At 35.0% G+C, this 24,909-nt stretch overlaps 1 protein-coding gene across 2 annotated transcripts in view; it reads left to right on the forward strand.

Annotated features, from left to right (window-relative positions):
- Cdh12 (cadherin 12) overlaps nt 1-24,909 on the forward strand; it is a 783,606-nt gene that overhangs the window by 542,840 nt on the left and 215,857 nt on the right. For both annotated transcript variants that reach the window (XM_013349767.2, XM_026783769.1), the window contains one exon: nt 9,373-9,785. In XM_013349767.2, the coding sequence (XP_013205221.1) occupies nt 9,555-9,785 (231 nt within the window). In that variant the 5' untranslated portion in view covers nt 9,373-9,554. The remainder of the gene's footprint in view (nt 1-9,372; nt 9,786-24,909) is intronic.

Raw genomic sequence — 24,909 nt, forward strand, 5'->3', positions numbered from 1 at the left:
TTTTTTTAATTTAGTTTGTTTTTGTCTTTAAGCTGGAGGCAGTGGATGCAGTTTGGGGAATACAAAAAACAGCTCCATGCTTGCTTTCAGTAGATTCTGGTTATAAAGAGCAGTGTCCAACAGCTTTAACTTTCCCTACTGATGTACTTTATAAAGTAGGTAGCATTTACACACATGTCCTCATACTCTTTGATTTCATTACATATATTAATTAAGGAAATGTATTTGGAAGTGTTTCCTGTCTGTTTGAAAAATAAAGCCAAAATTGTACTTCACTCGTAGTCAAATACATTACAAATGTCAATGACCTTACTAGAGAATAAAATAACAAATGGGCATAAGACATAGAAAAATTTAAGAAAACAATAATACATTTGCTATTAAAAACAGTTCCTGAATGACATATTGCATCTATTATAAATATGTATGTATGTATGACAACCTGGATATACCATTCACAATAAAGCCAAACAACACTATATTACCCCAATGTAGAAAGAAAGTATGCATATGTGTATATGGATATGCAAAAGTATAAATATGTATTATGTGTGTGTGTGTGTGTGTGTGTGTGTGTGTGTGATGTCAGGGTTTTCTGTCCTACCTGGTTCCTGTAGTCGTTAAGTCCCAAAGAAATCACACAGAGGTCTATATTAGTTATAAACTGATTGGCCCATTAGCTCAGGCTTCTTATTAACCCTTATAACTTATATTAACCCATTATTCTTGTCTATGTTAGGCACATGGCTTGCTACCTTTTTCAGAGAGGCAGTCACATTTTGCTTCTTCTGTGGTCGGGTCATGGACTGCAGAGGAATGGGCTTCCTCCTTCCCAGAATTCTCCTGTTCTCTCTGACCCACTTCAACTTCCTGTCTTGTTGTCCCACCTCTACTTCCTGACTGGCTACTGTCCCATCAGCGTTTATGTAAAATGTAGTTGACAAAATACAGACCATTCTCCCACACCATTTATGTGTATGTACATATAGGTATAAAAATATGTGTAAGCATATGTACATATATGTGTGTGTGAGTGTGAGTGTGTTTGTGGGTAGATAAATAGATGTAAGATAGATGTAAAATAATGAAAAGATGGATGACAGATAGGTACATAGATACACAAAGATGTAGATATATACATGAGAGATAATAGATGATAGATAGGTATATTATAGACAATAGATTAGATAGATAGATAGATAGATAGATAGATAGATAGATAGATAGATAGATAGATAGATAGATAGATAGGTAGATACATACATGCATACACACATACATACACACATACATGCATACATATACAATCGCATACTGAGGGGTTGATTGAGCAACTTATTTGTCTACCATAGCATATTGACATCAATCATTCTGCTGATTATGACATTATATGGAGTGAAGTTCTTTATAGATATAACCAAAATAAAATATAGTATTAAGATTTGTCTATTCCAACCACTGTGGGTATTTTTTAAACAAAAATCAGAACAAAATTGAATCCACAGGAGATCTTGCTGTTTCTTAGAGAGATTTGGAGCTATGGAATGTGGAGGCCTTTAGAAGTTGGAGAAAGCCATGGAACTGACTCTGTAATTGCTCACAACCCTGGCTGCATCTTAATTTCAGATTCTACTCACCAGACATATGAAACAATGCATTTCTATTGTTTTAGCTAATGAGTTTCTCAAACTTTCTTGCCAAAGAGCTAACAAATTAGTATATACCCCACTGGTAATTGGAAATTACAAAAACAGCCAATGACATGAAGAAATTAAACACCTTAGGTGGGATTGGAGGTACAAGCCTGTGATGCCAGCCACTGCTGTGAAGAAGTTGACTTCTATGAGCTCAGGGCTAGCCTGATCTACACAGAAAATTACAGGCAAGAAGGCCTTACACAGTAAGATCCTGTCTCGAAACAAAGATACAAAAGGCATCTAAGCAACACGTACATTGAAGCTCATTGCTTTCATATTTTTTTCATTTATGTATCAAAAATAAATAGCCATCTTGTGTCATACACAGTACAGTATAGTTTTGATATTATTTACTTGAGGAGTTTTATAATTGATTGCTTCACTGCTCAATATTTTATGCCTTAGATTTGCTATCAAATTTTCTCCTAACTTTCCATTATGAATTCAGTGAAAGTTCAGCCTCATTAAGGACAGCTTCTCAGTTGGTTTAGCTTCAATGAGTGCTCCTCTTACAAATGCACTATTGATTTTACTTCTGAATCATACTGATGCAACATGCAGTGTCTAAGCAAATTTATGTCTTTTGTCGAAAACCTGAATTGAAATGTAGCTGTGGTTTCTTTTAATTATGCAGTATCATTATTTTATACACTTTCATGCCATTGATGTTACATCGAAAACTTTCACTCTAAGGTAAAGTTCTATGAGGTAAATAGGAAACAGAAATTTCTGTGTATAGTGAGATGGTGACACACCATACAAAGACTGCTGTCTTTTAAAAAATAAAATCTTTAATAAGAACAATTTTGAAAGCACGGAATCACATTGATTTCACAAGACAACATATTAATCTGGAAAGTAGTCTAGCACTTGGATTTTATTAGCTGTTTAATAAAGCAATAAATGATTAAATGCACAAGAAGTGGAAAAAATCCTCCTGGTAATACAGAGGGAATACAATGCAATTTATGAAATTAAAGAGAGGCTTAGCATCTGTCCAAGTCAATATTCATTTACTTCCTCACAGCAGCAAAGAGAGGGTGGTTTATTTATCATCCCGGTAGCTGTGTTGAGGAGCAGCTGCACAGGTGTGAAATTCATTTCTCCCCTAGCTGTTTTGGGCTTTCCACTCTAAGAATGAAAGCTGTGTGCATCATCCTTTAGAGTTTAAAAATAACAAATATTTCACCTGCTTGCAGAACATCACAAGTCCTTAGGGAGAGAGAAAGAGAGAGAAAGAAAAAAAACAGTAACAAACAAATAAATAAAATAATGAATAAATAAGAGTGATTTTTGGATCTACTTCCAGGAGACAGGATGCTTCAAGTTCTGAGCTCAGAAGCTATCATAGGTGTATGACTTTCTGTTTTTTTTAATGCTATCACCCATCTGCTGTCATTTGGTATGGAAGAATGAGCAGACATCAATATTCATTTGTCAAGAGAACAAAGATACTGTGTAACTCACAGTGGGATCATTTCCTCAGAGTCCCTGATGATGTAGGAACCTCTCAGTGTCTATTCCTCACTCAGAAATGTGACTGACTTCATTGTTTCCTGCTGTGTACCAAAGTCATGAGCAAAGGACATTATGTGTCATCTCCTGAGAAACTGGTTTCCATAGCAGAAAATTAAAATGTGTGTGTCTATGTATGCACATAGGTGCATGTGTGTATGTGTGTGTGCATGTGCGTGTGAGTGTGTGTGTGTGTGTGTGTGTGTGTGCACGTGCACACGTGGTGTAAAGGAGGGAAAGTGAGAAGAGAGAGAGAATATGTCAAACTGCCTTCTATTCTGAGGAAACCACACTGACAGTAACAACTTTCATCTGTTAATCAGGGAAGAACCTATAAATATTTTACAACATAAGAAATCATTTATATTTCTTACCCTGTAGAAAATGTAAAACAAAGTGAAATATCATACAGATTGTTTTAAGTCAACACTGTAATATAGTAATGTATTATTTTAATATTATATTAAGCATAAAATGGTAATAATTCTCAGTGGCAAGCAACAGAGAAGTCAGTGACAAGATGCCAGAAAAACTTTGGCTAGGCTAATATAATTACTTTGGGGATTTTTATTTGAAGTTGAATTGGCATATCAAGTGTTCACCCTAGAGAAAATTTGTATTGGAAGGAAAAGGGTATTGTGAGTCTTGTTTGATCTCCAAAGTGTCTGGAATCATTAAAAACGGAATACTCGGTGATTACTCAGGGATTTCTCCTCCTTTGAGTTTTCTTCCTTTTCTGCCACTGTCTAATACTTACAAATTATCATCTGATGTCTACATCTAGTCCTTAATATATCTCTCACCATCTTTCCAGTAAATCACATGAAAGATTACTCTGCACATCGGGTTTGCTATTCAGGTGATGTCTTTCAAGAACTGGTTAAGAAATACAGTATTTATTTTAAAGAGGCAAAAAATATTTCTACATTTCTAGAAATCCCAATAATAGTTTTGTCTCTTAAATTTGTTAGCAGAAATATTCTGCAATTTATTAAGGTAAGCTTGTAGCTTTGGGGAGCTACCTATAGCCCTAAACAACTTTAATTGGTGTTTGCTGAAAGTTCCATGTTATGGCTAGACCTTTCTAATAGTCTTGATCGGGTTACTATAGCTGTACTTTAAGCTTACATGCCTATGGTTCCTAGCAACTCTCTCAATGCCTACTGTCAAGCTTCTTATTAGAAAGGATTATATGTTCCGGCTTAACCATTGTTCTGATTTTTCCAGATGTAAAATTAAAGTTCAATTTAAAACCCTAAACTATTTTAGACATATATTTCCTTATCCCATCAGTATTCCATATGAAGATTCTGTACCTTTGAAACAATGAACTAGTCAATATATCCTCCACAAAATGTTTCTATGCATTAAAAAAGATCTGTACTATGACTCAAATTCTTTACTTCCTGTTCGTTCTACATCTCCCAGAATATAGATGGTTTCTTTGTTTTTCTGTTTGGTTGTTTGGCTTAGATGAAGAATTTTCACTCATTTATCAGTAAGTTCCTAAAATGTAACTAATATATCATCTACCAATTCACAGTCAACATTTGAGTAATTATTCTCTGGATGAACTTTCTTTAAAATAATTTTTACTTGAATATTAACATTAATTTTTATTAAACTTACAGTAGATGACTTTTGATACTATATTGTTCTATTTATTTGAGGATGAGCAAATAGTACAATTATAACATGACTCAAATTTATTACTATAATTAATTTATTTATCTTTTCTTTCCTGAGAAGTGGTAATGTCCTCTATGTAGAGATTCACATTTCACTCAGTATTTTTTCTTCCTTGGGAGAAAAAAAAATGTGGCAGCCATTTTCATTTTAGTCAAACCTCAGGCATTATTTTGCATCCTGAACAACTGTGCAATGAAAGTTAGGAGCAGTGGATTTCATGAACTGCAGTCTCAAAACCTTCAATGCATACAAACATCTTACTTTTGCTTTTAAGAGGCAACAGAAGCTGGTTTACTGCCTGTGTCAGTCAGTGTCTACTGCTGTGACCGATACCTGAATGAAATGAGAGGAAAAATTCATTTAGACCCACAGTTTTGCTTGTTTTTCTTTTTTAAAAGCAGGGGTTAAATCTTTCTATATTGTTAACTAGAATGGCTCTATGAAGGCTAAAATGCAGAGTAATTCTTTCCTCTAGAAAAAAAAAAAGATAATCTTATACCTACTTCTTAGAATACTGTTAGAAGGAAGTTTTTCTCTCGTATAGGAATAAATTATATAAAAATACGTGGAACTGGAACTACAAACTGTATTTTGTTCCCAATAACTTTTTAATATTCATTCATTTGTTTCCAATAACTTTTTAAAACTCATTCATGTTCAGGAGATTTTTCTGGCATGCAGCCCCCTGTTAGGGGCCACACCTTTCTAAGGACGGTACTTCCTGAAAGAAGCCCCAAGTCCTGGAGTGAAAAAGAAGCTCCACAAAGCTGCTCTGTCAGTTGTGTCCATGCCTCCTCTCCTCCTCATCTTATCTTTCTTGGTCCCAGTGATCGTTTCTCTAAATAGTAGATGTATATGCTTCCAAAGATGCTGAATTTGAGTTTAGCAGGAAAGGGAAGTCTCAAATGAACGATGTCATTAAACAATACAGACAAGACCACCATGAAATCTCCCTTGAAGCAAGATAGAGAACAGAACATAACACTGCCTACAAACACACAGAATGGCATCAATCAAAAACAGTCTCTCTCTCTCTCTCTCTCTCTCTCTCTCTCTCTCTCTCTCTGTTTTAGCTGCACTTCAACATAGAAAGCTGTAGGCATCTCAGACCATGTGATTTTGACTGTTAGTTTGTACATTCTAGCTACCCAGTCTGACACAAACTATAACTCTGTTATTGGTATCTTTAAGAACAGCCCTGGCTTTTATCTACAGCATGATTTATTTACCCATTACTTCTGCTTCTGAAAGACAGAATTGCCTCTGAAGAATAAAGTTGGACAGAACATGTACCAGGACATCCAAGGCTACAGGAGATACCCTGTCTCAAAAATCCAATAGATAGATGGTAGATAGATAATGATACATGGATGGATGGATGGATGGATGGATGGATGGATGGATGGATGGATGGATGGATGGATGGATAGGTCAGGTAGGTAGTTAGGTAGGTACTTAGGTGGGTAGGTAGGTAGGTAGGTAGAATTAATAAAGTTGGTGTTTCCATCCTAGAAAAGTGAACAAGTAGAAGAGATATGATAAAGTCATTGCACAAAAAATAACTAAATTTTAGTTAAAGGAATTGTAATTCACTCACAGGTTTAAATGTTCCAGTCCCTTATGGCATGCAAAACAGAGAATTTCCCTTCATAGAGCTCCATGATATAGAGTGGGGGTGTCTGCCCAAGCAAGCGTCTTCCTTGTACCCTTTTTTTATTCTAGCCTGTAGCAATTTTCTCTGGGTACAGGCCAGGGAACTCCAACAGGTTTGCTTTATCACTTTTCTAGAAAATTTAATCTTATCAAACTAAAATAAAAATTAGCTAGCTACACCCTGTATCCACTGCTGTTTTTAAAGCAGAAGAGTTAAGGTTTTTCTACCACAAGTATCTCACAGACTTTCCTTCCAGTTCAGTTAAATCAAGTCCCACAAAGTTTTGTGTATTCTTAACCATTTAACTTAACCCAAGTGCAACTTTAATATGAGACTGTAGAGAAAAGTTTCCATAAACATACAAGTTAAAATCTTCAAACAATATTTTCGATCAGTTACACTCTTGAATTACTGGGTTTTCCTAGAATCCTTAAGAGTTTATTGTTTATATCAGAATAAAAAAAGATCCAAATGACATAATTTATAAAGTAAATCCCATTTTATATTATATTTAAGGCAAAATATCATGAAAGGAAACCTATTTTATGTTCGATATAAAAATAATTTCAAAATTATAACAGTTTTCTTGCCAGGTATAGACAAGGAGGGAATTACAGCTCCATTTCTGCTAACTTTAATAAATTTCACTTCCAGTTACTATTGCAAATTAACAAGGCATTTAACAAAAGAAGAGGTAAAGAAAATTATTCCTTGTTTGTAATTAAAGTTCCTGAAAAAATAATTTTATGGATTTATTATTTAACATAGACTACAAACTACTAATATTTGTATTATCAATCACTGAATAATTGTTTAATATTGGGCAGTATTCAAGTGCTACAAATAATCTAGAATTGTGTTTAAAATTGATCTTAATAAATTCCACTATATGGGGAGAAACCTTTTCCACTGTAATTTATAGGCAGTCGGTCCTTTATTAAGGAAGTGCACTGCTGATTTCTCCTCCGGCTCTGGAGATACAGTTAGAGAAAGTGTTTTTGTCAGTGTGTGTTTCAAACACTGCTCCACTGTTCTGATATATGATGTCTGCTTTTCCACTCTTGCCTCTGCTAAAAGGATGTTTGCCTCCTCATACCCACACCAGGCCATGGAAATCTTTTAAAGTCACTCTGGCTTTACCTGAGATTAAGAATAATAGACAAGCATACATTTTTAAACAGTTCATGTGAGATACGATACGGCACATGGGATAAAGCATATCTGTTGCAATGCCCTTCATGAGAATTACATCTCCTTTATGATTCTATAGATGCTTGAATATAAAGAATAGGCCTACTATTACGTTTATCACAATACCTTTGGGCATGGGGGAAGCATACTCATGTTAATTGCTTGATAACCTTCCTCATATGTTATACAACCATAAGTTGTTTCTAATTCCTCTAAAAGCAAAACAAAACAAAATAAAAATAAAATGCCCACCCCCTAAAACCAGACTTTTTCCAATTCGCTTGCATTCAGTGCTGTGATCTAGTAGTGTTTTAAAATCCCATGTGTGACCAGAGACTCGTATCTGCTGAAATGGCCATCACGGACTAAAAACATTTGTTGATTTGCTTACTGAAGTTGTGAAAACTTAAAATGATTTCAGATGGAGATTACAGTCATAAAACAATGAGATTAGCACAGAATGTACTCGAATACCTGTTCTAAAAGAGTGGAATTTAAAACAGCTGCATATACCTGTTAAAAAGCTCTGTACATAGATGAATTATGTGCACTGTATTTCTATAGTGCAAATACCACTTGACAGTTCCTTATCACAAAACTGTGGCACGATTTCTTTTAAGACCTAGCACAAATGTGTCTTCCTCCAAAGCATGTTTGTCTATTAATTATTTAATTACCCTATTTATTATTTTTAAGGATTTCAAGTCTGGAGGTCATCCATAGGTTCTTCAGCTCTCAGGGAGATCAGGCAGCCTGGGAACCCAAATCTCTGGCCCCAGAACTGCATTCACATTTCAGATTAGCTATAAAGAAGCCAGGCACAGCTGGAAGTGACCTTACCTTCTCTGTGCCACGCTTACGCCCAGGATTAGTGCTCCTCTGCTGCCTTGCTGGGCTGATTAGCTGAGCTGTTAGCAGCCCGTTGAGAATTGGCAGCCATTTTCCAATCATGGGAATGCACCACCACTGTCAAAGAGTGATTCTTTTCCTGCTGCTTCCTAGAATTAAGCACTCTCCTCACACCCCAAGGGTGAAAGGTGAGAATACAAGATCTCCTTTCTTCAAAGTCTGTATATTAACCTGGCAACTGAAAAGTTTCTGTTTCACAGAAGAGCAAAGAGACCCATGAAAGTGTAAGGTGTACAATACTAAACAAAACACCCGCTCAGTTTTGTGGAAATAATTTGGGTAGGCTTTCAAGTAAATATCCTGTTTTGCTTGGAGTTTGACCTCTTCTTTATTGAAACAGCTTTCTTATTAATTGACAACTGAGTAACAGAGTATAATACTTATGGGTGTGAATCCCAGGTTTCTACTGCCGAAATAAATCCTGCTTATGTTTGTCTAAGTCGTAGATCCTGGGCACAGTTTAAACTTCTGTATTACACCATTTATTCTATGAAATGGGCGTGCTATCAGAACATTTAAAAAAACTATTTACGGACACAGAATGAGAAGCACTGTGTAGAAAACAGTCGTAAGGTGATTAATCTAAACTAACTGGTTGAAGTGGGTCAGCCACTCCTCAATTAATCACATTCTTTAAATAAGATGCAGTCATAGTTACTATGAAAGTCACCATGGAGTTTCACAAACTTGATGGATGTTTGTTGATCTGTTTTCTAGGTCTCTTTAGATGGAATGTAATAAAGAAGAAAGCTCCAGAGCATCAATGTGTGAATTAGTGTCTCTCTACTAAAACAGAAAGCCCAGTGGTCACAGCCACAGACACTTCAACCCTGGATCCTACGACTCCACATTAAGTACTGGAGTATTTATTACTCTACTGTGGGAGAAAGTCTTTGCCAATGCTTACAAGGAACTCTTTATGCCTGCTTCTCTGGATCCTGTTTGATGGAGGTCTCCTAACACCACTTCAGCCACAGCCACAACAAACTTTAGCCACACAATCAAAAGAAAATGTTATCCACCTGCCGGAGAGACAACCCCATTTCCAGAGGGTTAAACGTGGATGGGTATGGAATCAATTTTTTGTGCTGGAAGAATACATGGGCTCCGAACCTCAATATGTGGGAAAGGTAATGCTGGGTTTCTTTTGGCAACCACTTCATAGGAAGGGGAGTATGAATTGTGTATTGTGTATGGATGCTTTGCAGTGACCAGAAAATGGTTCCTTTTCCTGAGTCTAGCCTGAGTAAGCCTTGCAATATCCCTTTCTCCCTTTTTGCTTCTATTTTCTAATTCCCCCATGGGTTTGTTAAGATAGTTTATATTCTGTTCCCAGTTTTGATGACAAGAATTTGAAAGGCTTATATTACTTCGAAAGAATAGGAATAGTGCATCAGTGTTGATTGACAGTCTGTAATAGTTGTCCATTTGCAGACTCAAGGACAAATGGTCATGCATAAATACTATAAGTTGAAAGTGTTAGTCCTTCCTAATGGTGTTATGTCCTTACTCTTTTCCATTTAAACTGTAACATACTACATAGAGTTCATTTCTAATACATTTTTTATCATGATCTGGTTTCAGCAACAGTTCTCTAAAATTTATTTATTTTTTCTATGTGTACACATGTCTGAGCACAAATACAAAAGAATATGTGTATGAGGTCAAAGGACAATTTAATTGAGTCTACTCTCTTTGTCCACCAGGCAGGGTCCAAGGATTAAACTCAGGTCACCATGCTTGGCAGCATATCAGTCAAGTTATCTGTCTGTCTGTCTGTCTGTCTGTCTGTCTGTCTCTCTCTCTCTCTCTCTCTCTCTCTTCTTGCTCTCACTCTTTCTGACTTGCACATTACACATATTCTTACCACATTTCTTTTAGCCTTGTTAAAATTAGAATTTAAAAGAAAAAATCCCAAAGCAGGCAAACAGTAAATCTCAGAAGCTTCATAAATGTATAGAAGATAAGAGTGGAGAAGAAAATAATAAATAACAAACAAACAAGCAAAAAAACACAGCAAAATAAATAAAAAGTAGAAAGTCTTTTGAGCTGCTGACGTAGAGTTCTGCCACATGGCAGCATTCCTTATATTCCTGAAAGCACTGGCAAGAAGAGGCTGAAAACTGAAAATGGAAAATTAATCAAGCCTTCTGAGAAAAGTGGGGAAACCCAGCAAAACTCATGTGCCCTCAAATTGGCTTATGGGTCTTATGCATGGGGACAGGAATTAATCTCCATATCTGTTTAGCATGTCTTATAGTGAGGGCCCCTCCTATTCTACTGATGTTCTCTCCTTTCTGAAGGGTTGTTGGTATTCCTTTATTCAAGTGATTGGCCAGAAAAACAGGAATATTGGGTCTTCACCCAGGCCAGATCCATTCTTGTGACTACCGTGTTTACCAGACCGTGGTTGCTCCTCTAATATCTGGCTGGCACAGTATACTACACTCAATTGTACCATTTTATTTTCAGTCCAGTTAAAATCTTTGAAGATGTAATCATTTAGGAGTTTGGAGAACCTATGCAAGACATTTTACCTAAAATGTCTAGGAACTGCATGAATATTTTTGCTATTTTTTGTTACTATTTACATATTTAAGAATATATAGACTGTATGCTTTTCTAAAAAACAAAAAAAACCTTTTCCCTTAAGAAAGTATTTATTTTAACGTAATCATGTGACTTCTTTATTTTTTAAGAGAAACTATTATTAAAATATTATTACATTAATCTCCAACTCTCCATATTGCCCTGACTTCTCACATTTTTGGTCTTTTGCTCTTTGCTTATTATTACCACACACACACACACACACACACACACACACACACACACACACACGTATAATTCATAAATATGTTACTGCAACCTGCTGATTGAATGACAGGAACTTAAAGTAAAACTACAAATGAAAATTGCAACAATTGCAATAAAATAACTTGGAATAAGTGCAGAAATGTTGTAATAGGAGCAGTGGGGCTGTGTCCCAGGCACCTGGCCACCTGCATGGCTAGCTTTATACCCAAAATAATTACACAGACACTGTATTCTTTTAAACACTGCCTGGCCCATTAGTTCCAGTTTCTTATTGGCTAGCTCTTACATATCGATCTAATTCATTTCTAATAATCTGTGTAGTTCCACGAGCTGGCTTACCAGGAAAGATCTTAACCTAACCTGCGTCTGTCTGGAGTGGGAGAATCATGGTGACTCCTCAATGTGCTTCTTTTTCCCAGCATTCTGTTCGGTCTACTCCACCCACCTAAGGGATGGCCTATCAAAATGGGCCAAGGCAGTTTGTTTATTACCAATGACCTTCCTTCATCACAGAAATCACGGTATCTGATCAATATTTTCCTAAGCATTCTGAAAACCCATGAACTGTGTGGAACATAAAACTCACACAAAATAGACAGAACGACATTGAAGCCCAAAAAGTTCAGTTCAGAACAGGATACCCTCAGTGCTTACAGTAGTGCACTAACACTAAGAAAACTCTCAGACAATTTTGAGGATATAACACTAGAAGGCAGAAGTCTCTGAGTGTAATAGACAAAGTGGACATTTATATGATCCCTCAATCCTATCATATAAGCCTAAATGTTAATATAAATACTTTAGGTTATGATTAATTCATGTAGCTCTTTTACACTATTCTTATTGGTTTATTTATTTATTTATTAGAATTAGAAATACAGGGTAATGGAAGAAGAATATGGATTTCAAAATCTGCTCCACAACATCAATTATTTTAGCTCTGCTTACACTTTCTGACATCACCTGATATTTCATATCAAAAGACTAAAGAGACTACCCTATTCTTTGGTTTTGACTAAGACAGATACATGGATATTAGGTACCAGAATTGAAGGTGATAAAAGTGTAATTCATAGAAAATTTTGGAATGATTTTGTGTGTGTGTGAGTTTTCCTTGGTAGAGTATCATTTCCTCACCCAATGTATACAAATAAATTGGATCTAGGAATTTAGTTTCGAAACTATTGCTTGAGATTTTAAAATTTCATCTTCAGAATTTAAATGACAGTATAGAATTAATTTAGTTGACTGGAGGATTAATTACTTGTGAATTGGATTAAAAAGGAGTATGTCTAATATTTAAATTTTTGTGTGTAAATATCACCATTTTCTATAGATATGTAAATTCTCATTGTAATAAGTGCTAAGAATCCACGGCTATCATAGCAAACTGTGTTTCTAAATTAATGAAACATCAGCTGCCAAGATTTTTTTTTCTACAAGAAAACTAATTAAAGTTTGATTAACTCTATGTTGATGCTTCTGGATTTGGGAATAAAATTATGACAGCACAGAGATTAATTCATGACATTGTATGCATATGTGTACACAGGCATAAATATATTTACATTCCTTTTATTTCTAGAAAAGACTTTGAGTGTGGTTTTAGAAAGGTTAATAAGCTTAAACAATAAATGATTCAGGAACATTAAAGAATACCCAGCACAGTGGTCTGCTGACTACTGTCAACAAGACTCAGATTCGAGATTCGCTATCTTTTTAGAAATAACATAAAAGAAAAACATAAGTATCAGATTACTTCTATTGAAAACCTTTTTGGAGAGATATTGAGTTTAATAAAGCTTTACACCAAGATGGCCTCACACAATCTAGTCAAGTGAGATGCTGGCATAGTTTATATGCCATAAACATTCGTACTGACAACTTTAGACTTAATGTTGGAAGATACTGAGTTTGGCACCTGATCATGGGGAATCAAACTATGGCATTGCTTATGGTTAATATTATTTTATTTCTTTTGTATTTATTTGTTTATTAAAGATTTCTGCTAAGGGTGGAGTAATATTCTATGAAAATGGCAGTCCTTTCCACAAAAATAACTTTTTCATTTAGTAATATACCCAGGATAAATATAAGCTTATATAATATCTGTAATGTAATATAGATATCAGTTTCATCTGCAAAATATATTTTATGAATTTATCAGTTAAAGCACAAGCAAAAAGAAAGAAAAGTAATAAGAACAAAAGCTTAGAATATATTCAGATTAAAACATAATTACTTTGATTTTCACAGGGAGAAGTCACTGTATGCCTATAAAACTGTTCTGACATAGTCTTGGCATATGCTCCAAGAAAATACTACCCATTTAATCTTACGGAAAATTTTGACTTGTCATTTTAACAATTGGGATAGACTGCAGCTGACAGTATTTCTTCATTTTGTATTTTCCAAAAGAAATAGTCAAAACTGAATCACTTGTAGACACTGCTTTCAGATGCACTGCTTTTCCACCATATTTTTAATGCAGAATGCATTATAACTTGAGACAGCATTAAATATTTTGGGCTAAATGGAAATATGAAGGTCCCCAGGTTGCAATTATAATAGGTAAAATATATTAAATGCTTCCTTTGGGCACTGTTTTAATTGCTTTACATAGATAAACTTGCATAACCTTCAAAATAGAATTATGAAGGATGTTATTAGTATCTGTATTTTGAACATAAGAAAACAAAGACACTAAAAATGAGGTAACTTCATGAATAACTAGAATATTCTAAAACTTATATTTTAATATAATTAAGCATGTTTCATTGTACTAGAAAATATTTTTCTCAAGTAACATAATTTCAATAATTTTCTGTATATAGTACAATTTACACTTTCCTAGTGATTGTATTGATACAGCAAAGGATGAGATTATATGCAGGATGTTGAGGAATTCAAGAAAGGATTCACAGATATGAAAGAACCTGAGATAAGTCTTGAAAGATATTTTTTCTTGCAAATGCATAATGCAATGGTATTTATAAGCCTTGAGCTTTCAAAGACCACTTTGATCTTAGGGAGCCATATTTTAGTACACCCAGAAATGTGAATCCACTTTTTTAAAGTATGGAATTATAGAAATATAAAAACATTCAATTTGATACACAATTGAACAGTGGTATTCTCAAAAGAGGATTAGTGTAGATAAAAGACTTAACAAAGTCATACATGTACCTAATATGACACAGATATCCTACATACAAGCAAGAGCAGACACAGAAACTTTTTCTCCAGAAAACTGTAAAATGCATGGGCAAAATGAACATTTTCCAATAACTGACAACAAATGCTGATGAGAATATAGAGAAAAGTGAGTTCTACTTCACTGTTGGCAGGATTGCAGATGGGTAAAGCTAATGTCGGTAACAGTGAGAAAAATTCCCCAAAAGCTAGAAATAGAACTATCTTATTAACCGGTTGTAATACTCCTTGACATATGCCCTGTAGACCCAAAACCTACTCCAGAGACAGTTGTCCAGCCTTGTTGTCACTTTATTCGTAATAGCTAGGAAATGGAAACAACCTTAAACTGATTAACAAATAGTGAAAATGTGGCATGTATTCACAGTGGAGTTATAGTATTCAGATGGAACAAAATAAACTTTTTATATAGATAGACTTGGGAAATGTTATACAGGATGAGCTGACCCAGACCGAGACATAAAAGCAAACAAGGCATGTTCTTTCTGAATTCGTCCTGCATAGGTCTAAATATTTTGATGGATGTGAATATAACCTTGAGGAATCACAGAACATAGGCAAGTAAAAATGAAGTATATGGAGTTGGGGTGAGGCAGAATCTCCTCGAAAAAGGAAGATTCATTGGCCACATGTACTATGGGTCAAGAAATGGAAAAAACAACAGGATTCAGGATATTAAAAGCAGAGAATGGATAACACAAAGAAACAGAGAAAGACAAATTAAAGATCTCAAAAAAGCAAAAAAAACATATTTATTAGTAAAGTTATATTTCATATGTAATATAATGTGTGTGCACATATTATCATACGCTAAAATTATAAAACATTGAGTCTAGCACTATTTCCAGGAGCCATGTTTCATAATTTTATATGTTTACATGTGTATATACACTTATAATCAATTCTCATAGTATCAGAAGATGCTATACAAGCTGTCTTAGAAAGATAACAAATCTGTCGAAAACAGAAATGATCACAATGTATCTCCAGTGTTGCAATCAAGAAATATTTACTTTGGCCGGGCGGTGGTGGCTCACGCCTTTAATCCCAGCACTTGGGAGGCAGAGGCAGGTGGATTTCTGTGAGTTCGAGGCCAGCCTGGTCTACAAGAGCTAGTTCCAGGACAGGAACCAAAAGCTACAGAGAAACCCTGTCTCGAAAAATCAAAAAAAAATTAAATAAATAAATAAAAAAGAGAAATACTTACTTTGAGTAAGCCAACATTTGTTGTATTGTTCTTAAGACTCAATAGGAGAAAAATCATGTCCGATACTTTGAATCTAGCCAACTAAAGACTTATACCTGGAAATGTCCTGAACTTTGAAGAATAACATACTACTTTCACTTTCCCAAACCAGTATAATTTCTAACTAAATTCTATTACCCACATTCTATTCTCATATCCTTATATCAAAAGATAAATTCTGCTTTCACTTCTCCTAGTGAAGTTTCTCTTTGCAGCAGGTGGATACTATAATAGGAATTTCCAGCTGAGAAAATGGAGAGGACAATTGACTGCACTTTGTCCTACCACAGTGGATTCATCTACAATGCAATCATTAAGCCCCAGGCACAGGAAGCATAACTAAATAACTAAAACTGAAGATAAAAAGATGGTAAGAGGCAGAGTCTTTAGAAGTCTGCTTTGAGATCGCATCTTTTTATACATAAAAGGGAGGCTTTCTGCGTGAAATCTCTCAATAATGTTGTCTAAATAAAACATGTAAAATAACTATAGGCATGTCAACATGGATAGGAAAATCTCATGAAGTCCCACCCATAAATAAAGGAACTCCCTGACTGCTGAGAGTAGTATTCGTATTCAGCAAAGGCTACCTCACCCATAAATTATCCAATCCCAGGCTGTCAGTGTTAAAACACACATTTGACTAGTAGCAATTTTCTGTAGTTGAACAGTTGTGGGGTTTTGTGTTTATTTGCATCTACTGAGCAGAAAAGCTTCTCTGATAAGAGATGAGAGATGAGCTAATCTACAGGTATAAAGATATAAACTTAGCCTACAGTCTAGAAACACACTTTGTGCAGCTGTGTTCCTGGATGAGTGTAGCTTATCTCTTTTTAGGTTGAATGCAGGCCACCACAGAAAACTACAAAAGATTGTCCAGGGCCCTGACCCAATTGATACAATTTCATGGCCGCTCTTGTGTCTATTGATAGGAAACATCATAGAAAAGAGAGTGGAAAGATTGTAAGAACAGAATATCTAGAAATCTGTTGTGGTAAGGTTTTTCTAGGAATAGCTGCATAAACAAAACTGGAATGATGTCAATATTGATGGATCATTTACTGTGAAAGGGAGGAAATTTCACATAGTCTTACCTCTAGAAAAAGAACCAATCAATGCTGGAAACTAATAAATGCTGGGAAAAGTAGAATTAGCATCTCTCAAGAATGAGCCCTCTTATAAATTGTTCCATGGAAAATAAACATCTCTGAAACAACATACACACAGAAAACAACAACAACAAGAGTTTTACACACACACTCATAGATACATACATACACATGTATCATGTACATATGTAGCAATAATAATAAAAGAAGCTATGAACTTGCAGTGGGGTTCATAGGAGGGATTTAAGAGGGAATACCTGGGATCGGATAGAAGGGAAAAAGGATGGAGAAAAATGATATAATTGCATTATAATTAAAGCATATTTTAAAGAGAAAACAATTATATTCTCAGAACTGAGAGTGAATGCTAGTAGATTTATATTATAATATACTAAAATTAATATTTAATAATTCATTGTAAAATGTCAGTAGTATATGTATTTGCAAGTTATATTTATTAAAAACTTTTCATTATTTTCATTGTCAAAAATTAACTCAGCTGGAATTTAGGCTAACAATAATATTAGATTCTCTTCTAGGACTTATAACATATACAGTCAGGGAAGTTTTTGTGAGTTAACAGTACCAATCATGAATTAATGATAATGGCAAAACTGGACAAAATCAGAGAAAAATAGAGCAGTGCTCTTAGCTCTTAAAGGGGTCATTTACATCACACCCCATAACACAAACCATTGGTATTATTGAAGATGAGGAGGCAAGAAGAATGTATGTGGAGACGCAGTAAGCATTTGTGGCAAGACAGTATTTACTGGGTGTGGCAGGGCTATTGTAACCAGAAACTCACAGCAACTGTGACGGAATGAATCAGACTTTCACAAGATCCAGCCAGTTCAAAAGACCAGCATAAATGGGGAAAAGGATGACAAATCTGTCTCTAGCTGAGAAACAATTTGTAATTGGAGATTTCTGAGGAAAAAGAGTGAACTTTCTTCAGGGATTTAGCCCTTGAAAGATTTATGTTCACTAGACTGCCTTAAAGGCAAGCACTTACCAGCTGTACAAAGGAAACCCAGTGAATTTGAGAAAGAGAGAGAAAAATTAAAAGGGGTGTAAGAGAAGAATTCCATTGTAAAATATGTGGATAGAGTTGATCAAAAAACATTACACACACACACATATAAATTAACATATATATATATATATATATAGCCTCAAGTTACACAATAACTTCTATCAGGTAGATAAATGTCTAAAGCATAACCTGTTTTCAAAATAGAGTAAATATTCATGAAGGAAATAGGGTTTTGTTTCAAAATCTTCAGGGACAGTGAATACGCAATTTACCCATAAGAACCAATCAGAGTTCACTCAGTTCTTTAAGCCAATGAACTTAAGCATCATTACATCTGCTGTATTCATATGTCCTCAGTCAAGAATGACATAAAAATTTTTAAAAAATGACAAAAATTGATCTTATCTTAAAACATTTAGTTTGGACCCTAACTTATATTAACTATTACATATCATTGTCATCTAAGTATCAAAAAAAGCAAAATTGATTTTAATCCGTGAATTCTGGGATTTCCCACTCATCATTGGTGGCATGGCATTGCTTCACATTGCAGAGTCGTCAAAGTTCATGAAGTCAGGAGTTTTTAGTAGGGGCTTATTGCGTCATGTTTGATCAGGAAAAAAGAAACACAGGTCCAAACCAGACAATTTGGTATGACCCAAGTTCCACCCCATACAAACATGCCTCCACCATCTTGGCTCTATAGCCTACCCAAAGTATACCCAATATAGACAAAGACTTCAAATTATGGTTCCATGGGAGACATTTCAAATTCAAACCAAAACCAGAACAAAACAACAGAAAGCAAACAAAAAGAAATGGGAGCTCATTGATTTTCTAGGTAAGTAGGAAAAATAGCAGCCAAAAGAGAAATATGTTCTTCCAACATCCATGAAGGCTGTCAGTTTCACGCCATTATTTTGGTCAGTCAACAATGCATATGTCAGTATCATTGCAGCAGAGCTATCTCAACACACTCCAAGGCATTAGATCACTACAGGTTTCAATGAAGTAGAATCCTTTTGACTTTCTTCCAGATTTGTTTCACATCTTATTCACAGATTAAAAAATTAAAGTCTAGAACACATGCTATATTTTATTCTCTATATCTAATCAGCAAACTTTATCTATGTAATAGGCTACCATTGTGTTCAATGAATGAGCATGATCAGAATTCCTATTAACTTTATTATCATAAAGAACTTGGGATTTAAAATGATTTAAAACACTTCTAAGACAGAATAGTAGGTTATTCTGTTTGCCCTGCAAACATGAAGCAAACTGCTAACTTAGTTATTTCTCAGAGTACTAAAAAAAAATGCATTTTCTATATAAATAGCTTATGCCAGGTACCAGGGGATATGCTAATTGTTCTAGCAATGAAATCACATCTGGTCCAGTTGCTACAATTGGAGTCACCACCTGGTTAAGTTTATGATAATCCATTGTCATTATCTAAAAGCCATCTGTCTTCTCCACAGGCCAAACAGGGAATTTGAGTGGGAGTCGAAGGATCTCTAGCCCCATGGCTTCTGAGTCCTTGTTGATAGCATTAATCATTGCAAACCCTGTAGGAATTCAGCATTATTTTTGGCTTAGTGTTTTCTGGGAAGAAGCCATACTGATGGTTTTTACTTGACCCTTCTCACCTTATTAGCATTTATTCTATGGATGAGGGAAGCCATTTGGAGATTCTACCAGTCACCGACTCTATCTGTTTCAATTATAAATTCTTTATACTAGAGAAGCAATTAGAATAGGAAAGGGTGGGAAGAATAGGCCATGGGACAGACTGGAGTTAAACTACATTTATCAATTAAACACCATGGGTTCCGTGCTCCTTAGAGAACAAAGTAGCAATTTGGTTCTTTTATAATTAGTGTCTTTCATATCTATGGTCTGTTGCTGAAATGTCTGATTATTATTTTTTTTCTGGTGTAAAATCATAAGAGTAAAGAACTGCAGATCACTATCCAGAGATTTGAGAAAAACTAATAGTGTATATGTGTGTGTGTGTGTGTGTTTGTGTGTGTGTGTGTGTGTGTGTAATGTCCTTTCTCAAACGGTCCCAGCTATCCATCTCACTCGAGGGACTCTGAGACTCATGGGGCCCTAAATCTAGAAATTAATGAGGTTGGTGACTCTCTATGTTAAGCATTTCCTTCACTTCATGCACAAATTTCTTGGCTATGATGGTCAAATAAGGCATTAATAGCATTCTACTTTTGTGATGGTAGATTTGAATATGACCATCTGTCTTATTCCTAGGAGAAGAGTGCACACCCAGGTGATGCTTAATGTCTGTATTGTTCTTTTTATATGTAACCCTTATAGTGACAGTGCAAATCTTCTTTGGACTTTGAGAGTGTTATTCTGTCTTTCAAAGATTTGGTAACTTGAATTACCAAATCCAGTGGCAATTTAAATTTATAGTAGACAGAAAATTGATAACTTGGGTGTTGGATTTCCACCTCCAAATCAGTTTTCCATAATGATGGTGAAAGCCATTTCCTCTTTCTATCCATAGGTAGGTGAAGGGGAATTATAGTAACTTCCCTGAAAGTATTCTTTCCTTAAAACTTTGAATATCCTTTCTCCAATATATCAAGGCAGGTGATCATTTTGCACTCATTTTAATTGGGCAACATTTTGTTCCATGTTTTGTTCAATCAAATAAGCCAAAGGCCAGAATTCTTTCTAACTTTACAGGCTGCAGCATTAAAAGTAGAATTTCTGTTTAGTGTCCTAGTGCTAGTAGATTCATTTCCATTGACATTATTTTTTTTCATTTCATCATTAATCTACACTTATACTACCTTAGTTTTCCCACATGTGTTTTCCAGAGTTTAATCTATATAAATTAAGAAAAAATAAAATGCTTCTTTTGGTGTGTAGTGTGCCTTCTCATTAATAGCACATTGCTCCTCAACTTTAGGGAACCACTGGGTCCATCTCTACTAATAGAATTAGGAGCAAAGAAGCAGTGAGGTGGAAACTCAGCAGCCCTGCAAAGAAACCGCTTCAGGGAAGGCTATTACAGTTTCTTTAGGCAATGCAGGTTAATTTCTTCATGTGCAGTGCTGAAGGCAGTTCTACTGGGAACAAAAAAGCCTCACCAGACTTTAGGAACTCAATGTTCCAAATTTTACTGGATCTCTCCATTCATCCCCAAGCAAACATTCTGTATTCCATTTTTACCGAGGCAAAGTTCTTCTTTATAGGAAGAAACTGCCATGTTGAAAACTCAATTTAAGTTTTGCCATTAAGGATGAGAGTAGAGATGTGGTGGTTGGTTTCCTCTGGTTTTTGTTTTTCAGAAATCTTCTTTCTATATATACAGGGAATAAGGAGTACCTTTTTCAAATGAAAAAAAAAGTTGTAGGTCATAGATGTTTCTTGAGCTGGAAACTGATTTGCTCAGGGCATCCTTTCTCTCTCTGCTTTGCCATGTGACTTTGAATCAACCACTCTTATCATAATTATTAGTTTGAGTAATGGGCTTGGAGATATCATATAGATGGCTATGTAGCTTAGGAGTGTGCTGCGAATAATGTCACTTCACATTTCATGTGATGCAGAAAAAAATAGATGCTTAAATATACCAGTAGTAGAAAACCCTTTCCAGAAATTAAGATACAGTTCATAATCATACCCTAGGTTCTGTTTCTCTAGAGCCTTTTTGATAACAATAGCTGAAGAGTCGAGGTACTTCACACAATAAAAATGAATATGGACTGTAGGTGTGTGTGTGTGTGTGTGTGTGTGTGTGTGTGTATGAGAGAGAGAGAGAGAAGGAAGGAGGAAAGAAGAAAAGAAAGAAAGAAAAAACAAAGAAGGAAAGAAAGAAAGAAAGAAAGAAAAGAAAGAAAGAAAGGAAAGAAAGAAAGAAAGAAAGAAAGAAAGAAAGAAAGAAAGAAAGAAAGAAAGATAGGCTTCTGGAACCTTCTGTTCTTATGTAGGCACAATCACAATCAACTTGTTTCACTCCATGTTGCAACAGATTAGATATGACTCAGCCACATGAAGAAGGATAATTTTCTTCACTGAAAGTACATACATTTTAGTCGTAGGGTCATTAAAGCACAAAAGACACAGAAACATGTAAAGTAGCATCAGAGTACACATAGACAATTTTAGCAACCCAAATCAACACAAATATCATAAGAGTGATTAAACCATGGGAAATGACAATGTGGTTTGTTGATCTGTTACAAAAAAATGAAGATTTGCTACTCAGACATTTTAAAAGATGTTTGGAAAATGAGGTCTCCATTTTGGGATTCCTACTTTTATACCTAAAAGAATTTATAAACTAAGTGAAATATAGGCAGCAAAACAATTTTATTTATTTATCACCTGCTGGACATGATGAAGCACAATTTTAAATGTTCAGTGCTCAGTAAGCAGAGGCAGCCATATCTCAGTGGGTTCGAGTTCTATGAGGTCTACATAGAGAGCTCCAGCTACACAGTGAGAAACTACCTTGAAACAAATAAAAGTAAAGAAAAAAAGAACAGCAATTAAACTCTGTAAACATGAAGTAAAAAATAAACAAAAAGGAGATACTCCCCAGTGTAGGCTGGCCGTATACTTCAGCAGCTGCCTGGAAGAGGAAAGATGTAGCCCAGCAAGTTAACAATTTCCTTAAAGCTAACTCAGTATTGTATTTAGGCCAAATGGGGGACAAGCTGCCACCTGATGGGTATGGAAGCCGTATGAAAGCATGCTTTAGAAAGAAACAGACATAAGAACTGAGAACATTAGGAAAATGGGTAGAATAATAAAGCCACAGAATATAAGCCTTGTAAACTATTGCATTAGAGAGCAAGAGCTCTATGAAGGAAATGTATATCGTCTCATTGAGGGGTTAACCAGTCCTCCTGTCTCAATTGTGGATAAGAATGAGACTTATACACCTTCCTGAAGGGTCATCATAACTTTTAGAGGACATACTTTGGTTGAGACATTGACCAGTCCAAAATAATGTTAAGTTTTGACCCAGGCCCGGAGAGTTATAGTATTGAGGAAAAGGAAATAGCTTCCTCTACTCAGCCATTACTGTAACTGTGATAAAGTTGAACTTTTAAAACGTTTTAATGTGGAAAATGCAACTTCAACCTCAGGCTTTTCTTTTTCATCAGAAGCCAAATGAAACAGAAAGCAAGGGAATCTGGCTTCCTTGTCTCTCTGTGAATTTTTTAGGGTAATATGGTTAAACAGGAAAAGTACTAACATAGAGAAGCCCATCTGGAAACATCCTGGACTAATGGGCATGAATGTTCCCATGGGCTGTATACATTAATTACAAACTGATTGGATTATTAGCTCAGGCTTCTTAATAACTACGTATTTCATCTTGAATTACATCACAAGTCTTATCTGTGTTAGCCATGTACCTTTTATCAGTGAGGCATTTTCATCTTGCTTCCTCTATGTCTGGGTAACAACTGTAGACTGAGCCTTTCCTCTTCCCAGAATTCTCCTATTCTGGTCACCCCACCTATACTTACGACCTGGTTACTGGCCAAACAGTGCTTTGCTAAACCAATACAAATCACAATTCTTCATAAGGCACAAGACCATTGTCCAACTGTAATTATTCATCATGATGACAGAAACAATTTAAGAGAAAAGAAGTATATTTTTGGCTCCTGTTTCCAGGAAAACAAAGTCTATCAAAATTTGAGCATCATCTGCTATGATAGGAGTTAAAGCAGCTTGAGTGTATGGTAGAAACTATTCATATCCTAGATAAGTAGAGAATCAACAAAGGAGGCGGGAATGGTCATCTGTAAGAGTGGGGTGAAGGTGGGAACAAAAGCTTTTAAAGGCCTTTTAACAATGATCCACTTCTGTCAAATGCATGTTATATCCTTAGGTCTTCAAAAGCCACAAAATAACAATCCAAACTGAGGAATAACATTTGAAGGCATAAGCTTGAATGCAGTAATCCAGAAGAAAGTTATAGTCACTACCAATAAAATTATATTCATGAATCCCCCAGAGTTGGGATTATAAGTTTGTGACACTATGCCTGAATAATTATTGTAGTTTTTAAATTAATGTATAGGATTTAAATGTTCTTTTAGTAAATACTGGTATATAAAACACACAGGAAGACATACACCTGTACAAAATCAAGACATACACATGTATGTGGCAAAAGCTCACTAGAATTATTGTAATTGTTTAATTTGGATTATTACTTAGGAATAAAAACAGAAGAATATTGCTTATTATAATATAAATAACTTCACTGAAAAAATAATGTCTTCTTCTTTTACATTTTTCTTTAAATGAAAAGTTAATAATAGAATCTTTTTAGCCTACCTATGTAACTGTAACTTGAGTTCAAAGGCAATAAAATTATATCAGAAATTATATTCACATATTTACAATCCATTTTTAGGCCTTATTATTGTTTGCTTGCCTTCTTACTTTTTCACTGTTCCATGCTGTAGTTTTTGATGGGCCCTCAATATGGCTTATATTCTTCAATTGACTCCTAATGAATGAGCTCTTACTATGAGAATGAGTCCTGTACATCAAAGACTCAAGGTTTATAATTCCAACCCAATCTTCACAGAAGTGTGTCTCAATCTCTTTGTAAAATGCACCACTGGCATTCAAATATAACAACTAGAGAGAAATGGAAAGCTCACATTGAAATTTAAAATTCACAGAAAGGGACACTTTGAATTTGTTTGATTATTTCAAAGCTCTTGTTTCTACTTGACTCCTACCTCACCTACATTTCTAAGAAGCTTTGTAATCTATTAGGGTATTTATTTATTTATTTATTTATTTATTTATTTATTTATTTAAGATTTTTG

This window comes from Microtus ochrogaster, chromosome 19 (genome assembly GCF_000317375.1).
Source record: "Microtus ochrogaster isolate Prairie Vole_2 chromosome 19, MicOch1.0, whole genome shotgun sequence".
In the NCBI taxonomy this organism is placed as follows: Eukaryota; Metazoa; Chordata; class Mammalia; order Rodentia; family Cricetidae; genus Microtus; species Microtus ochrogaster.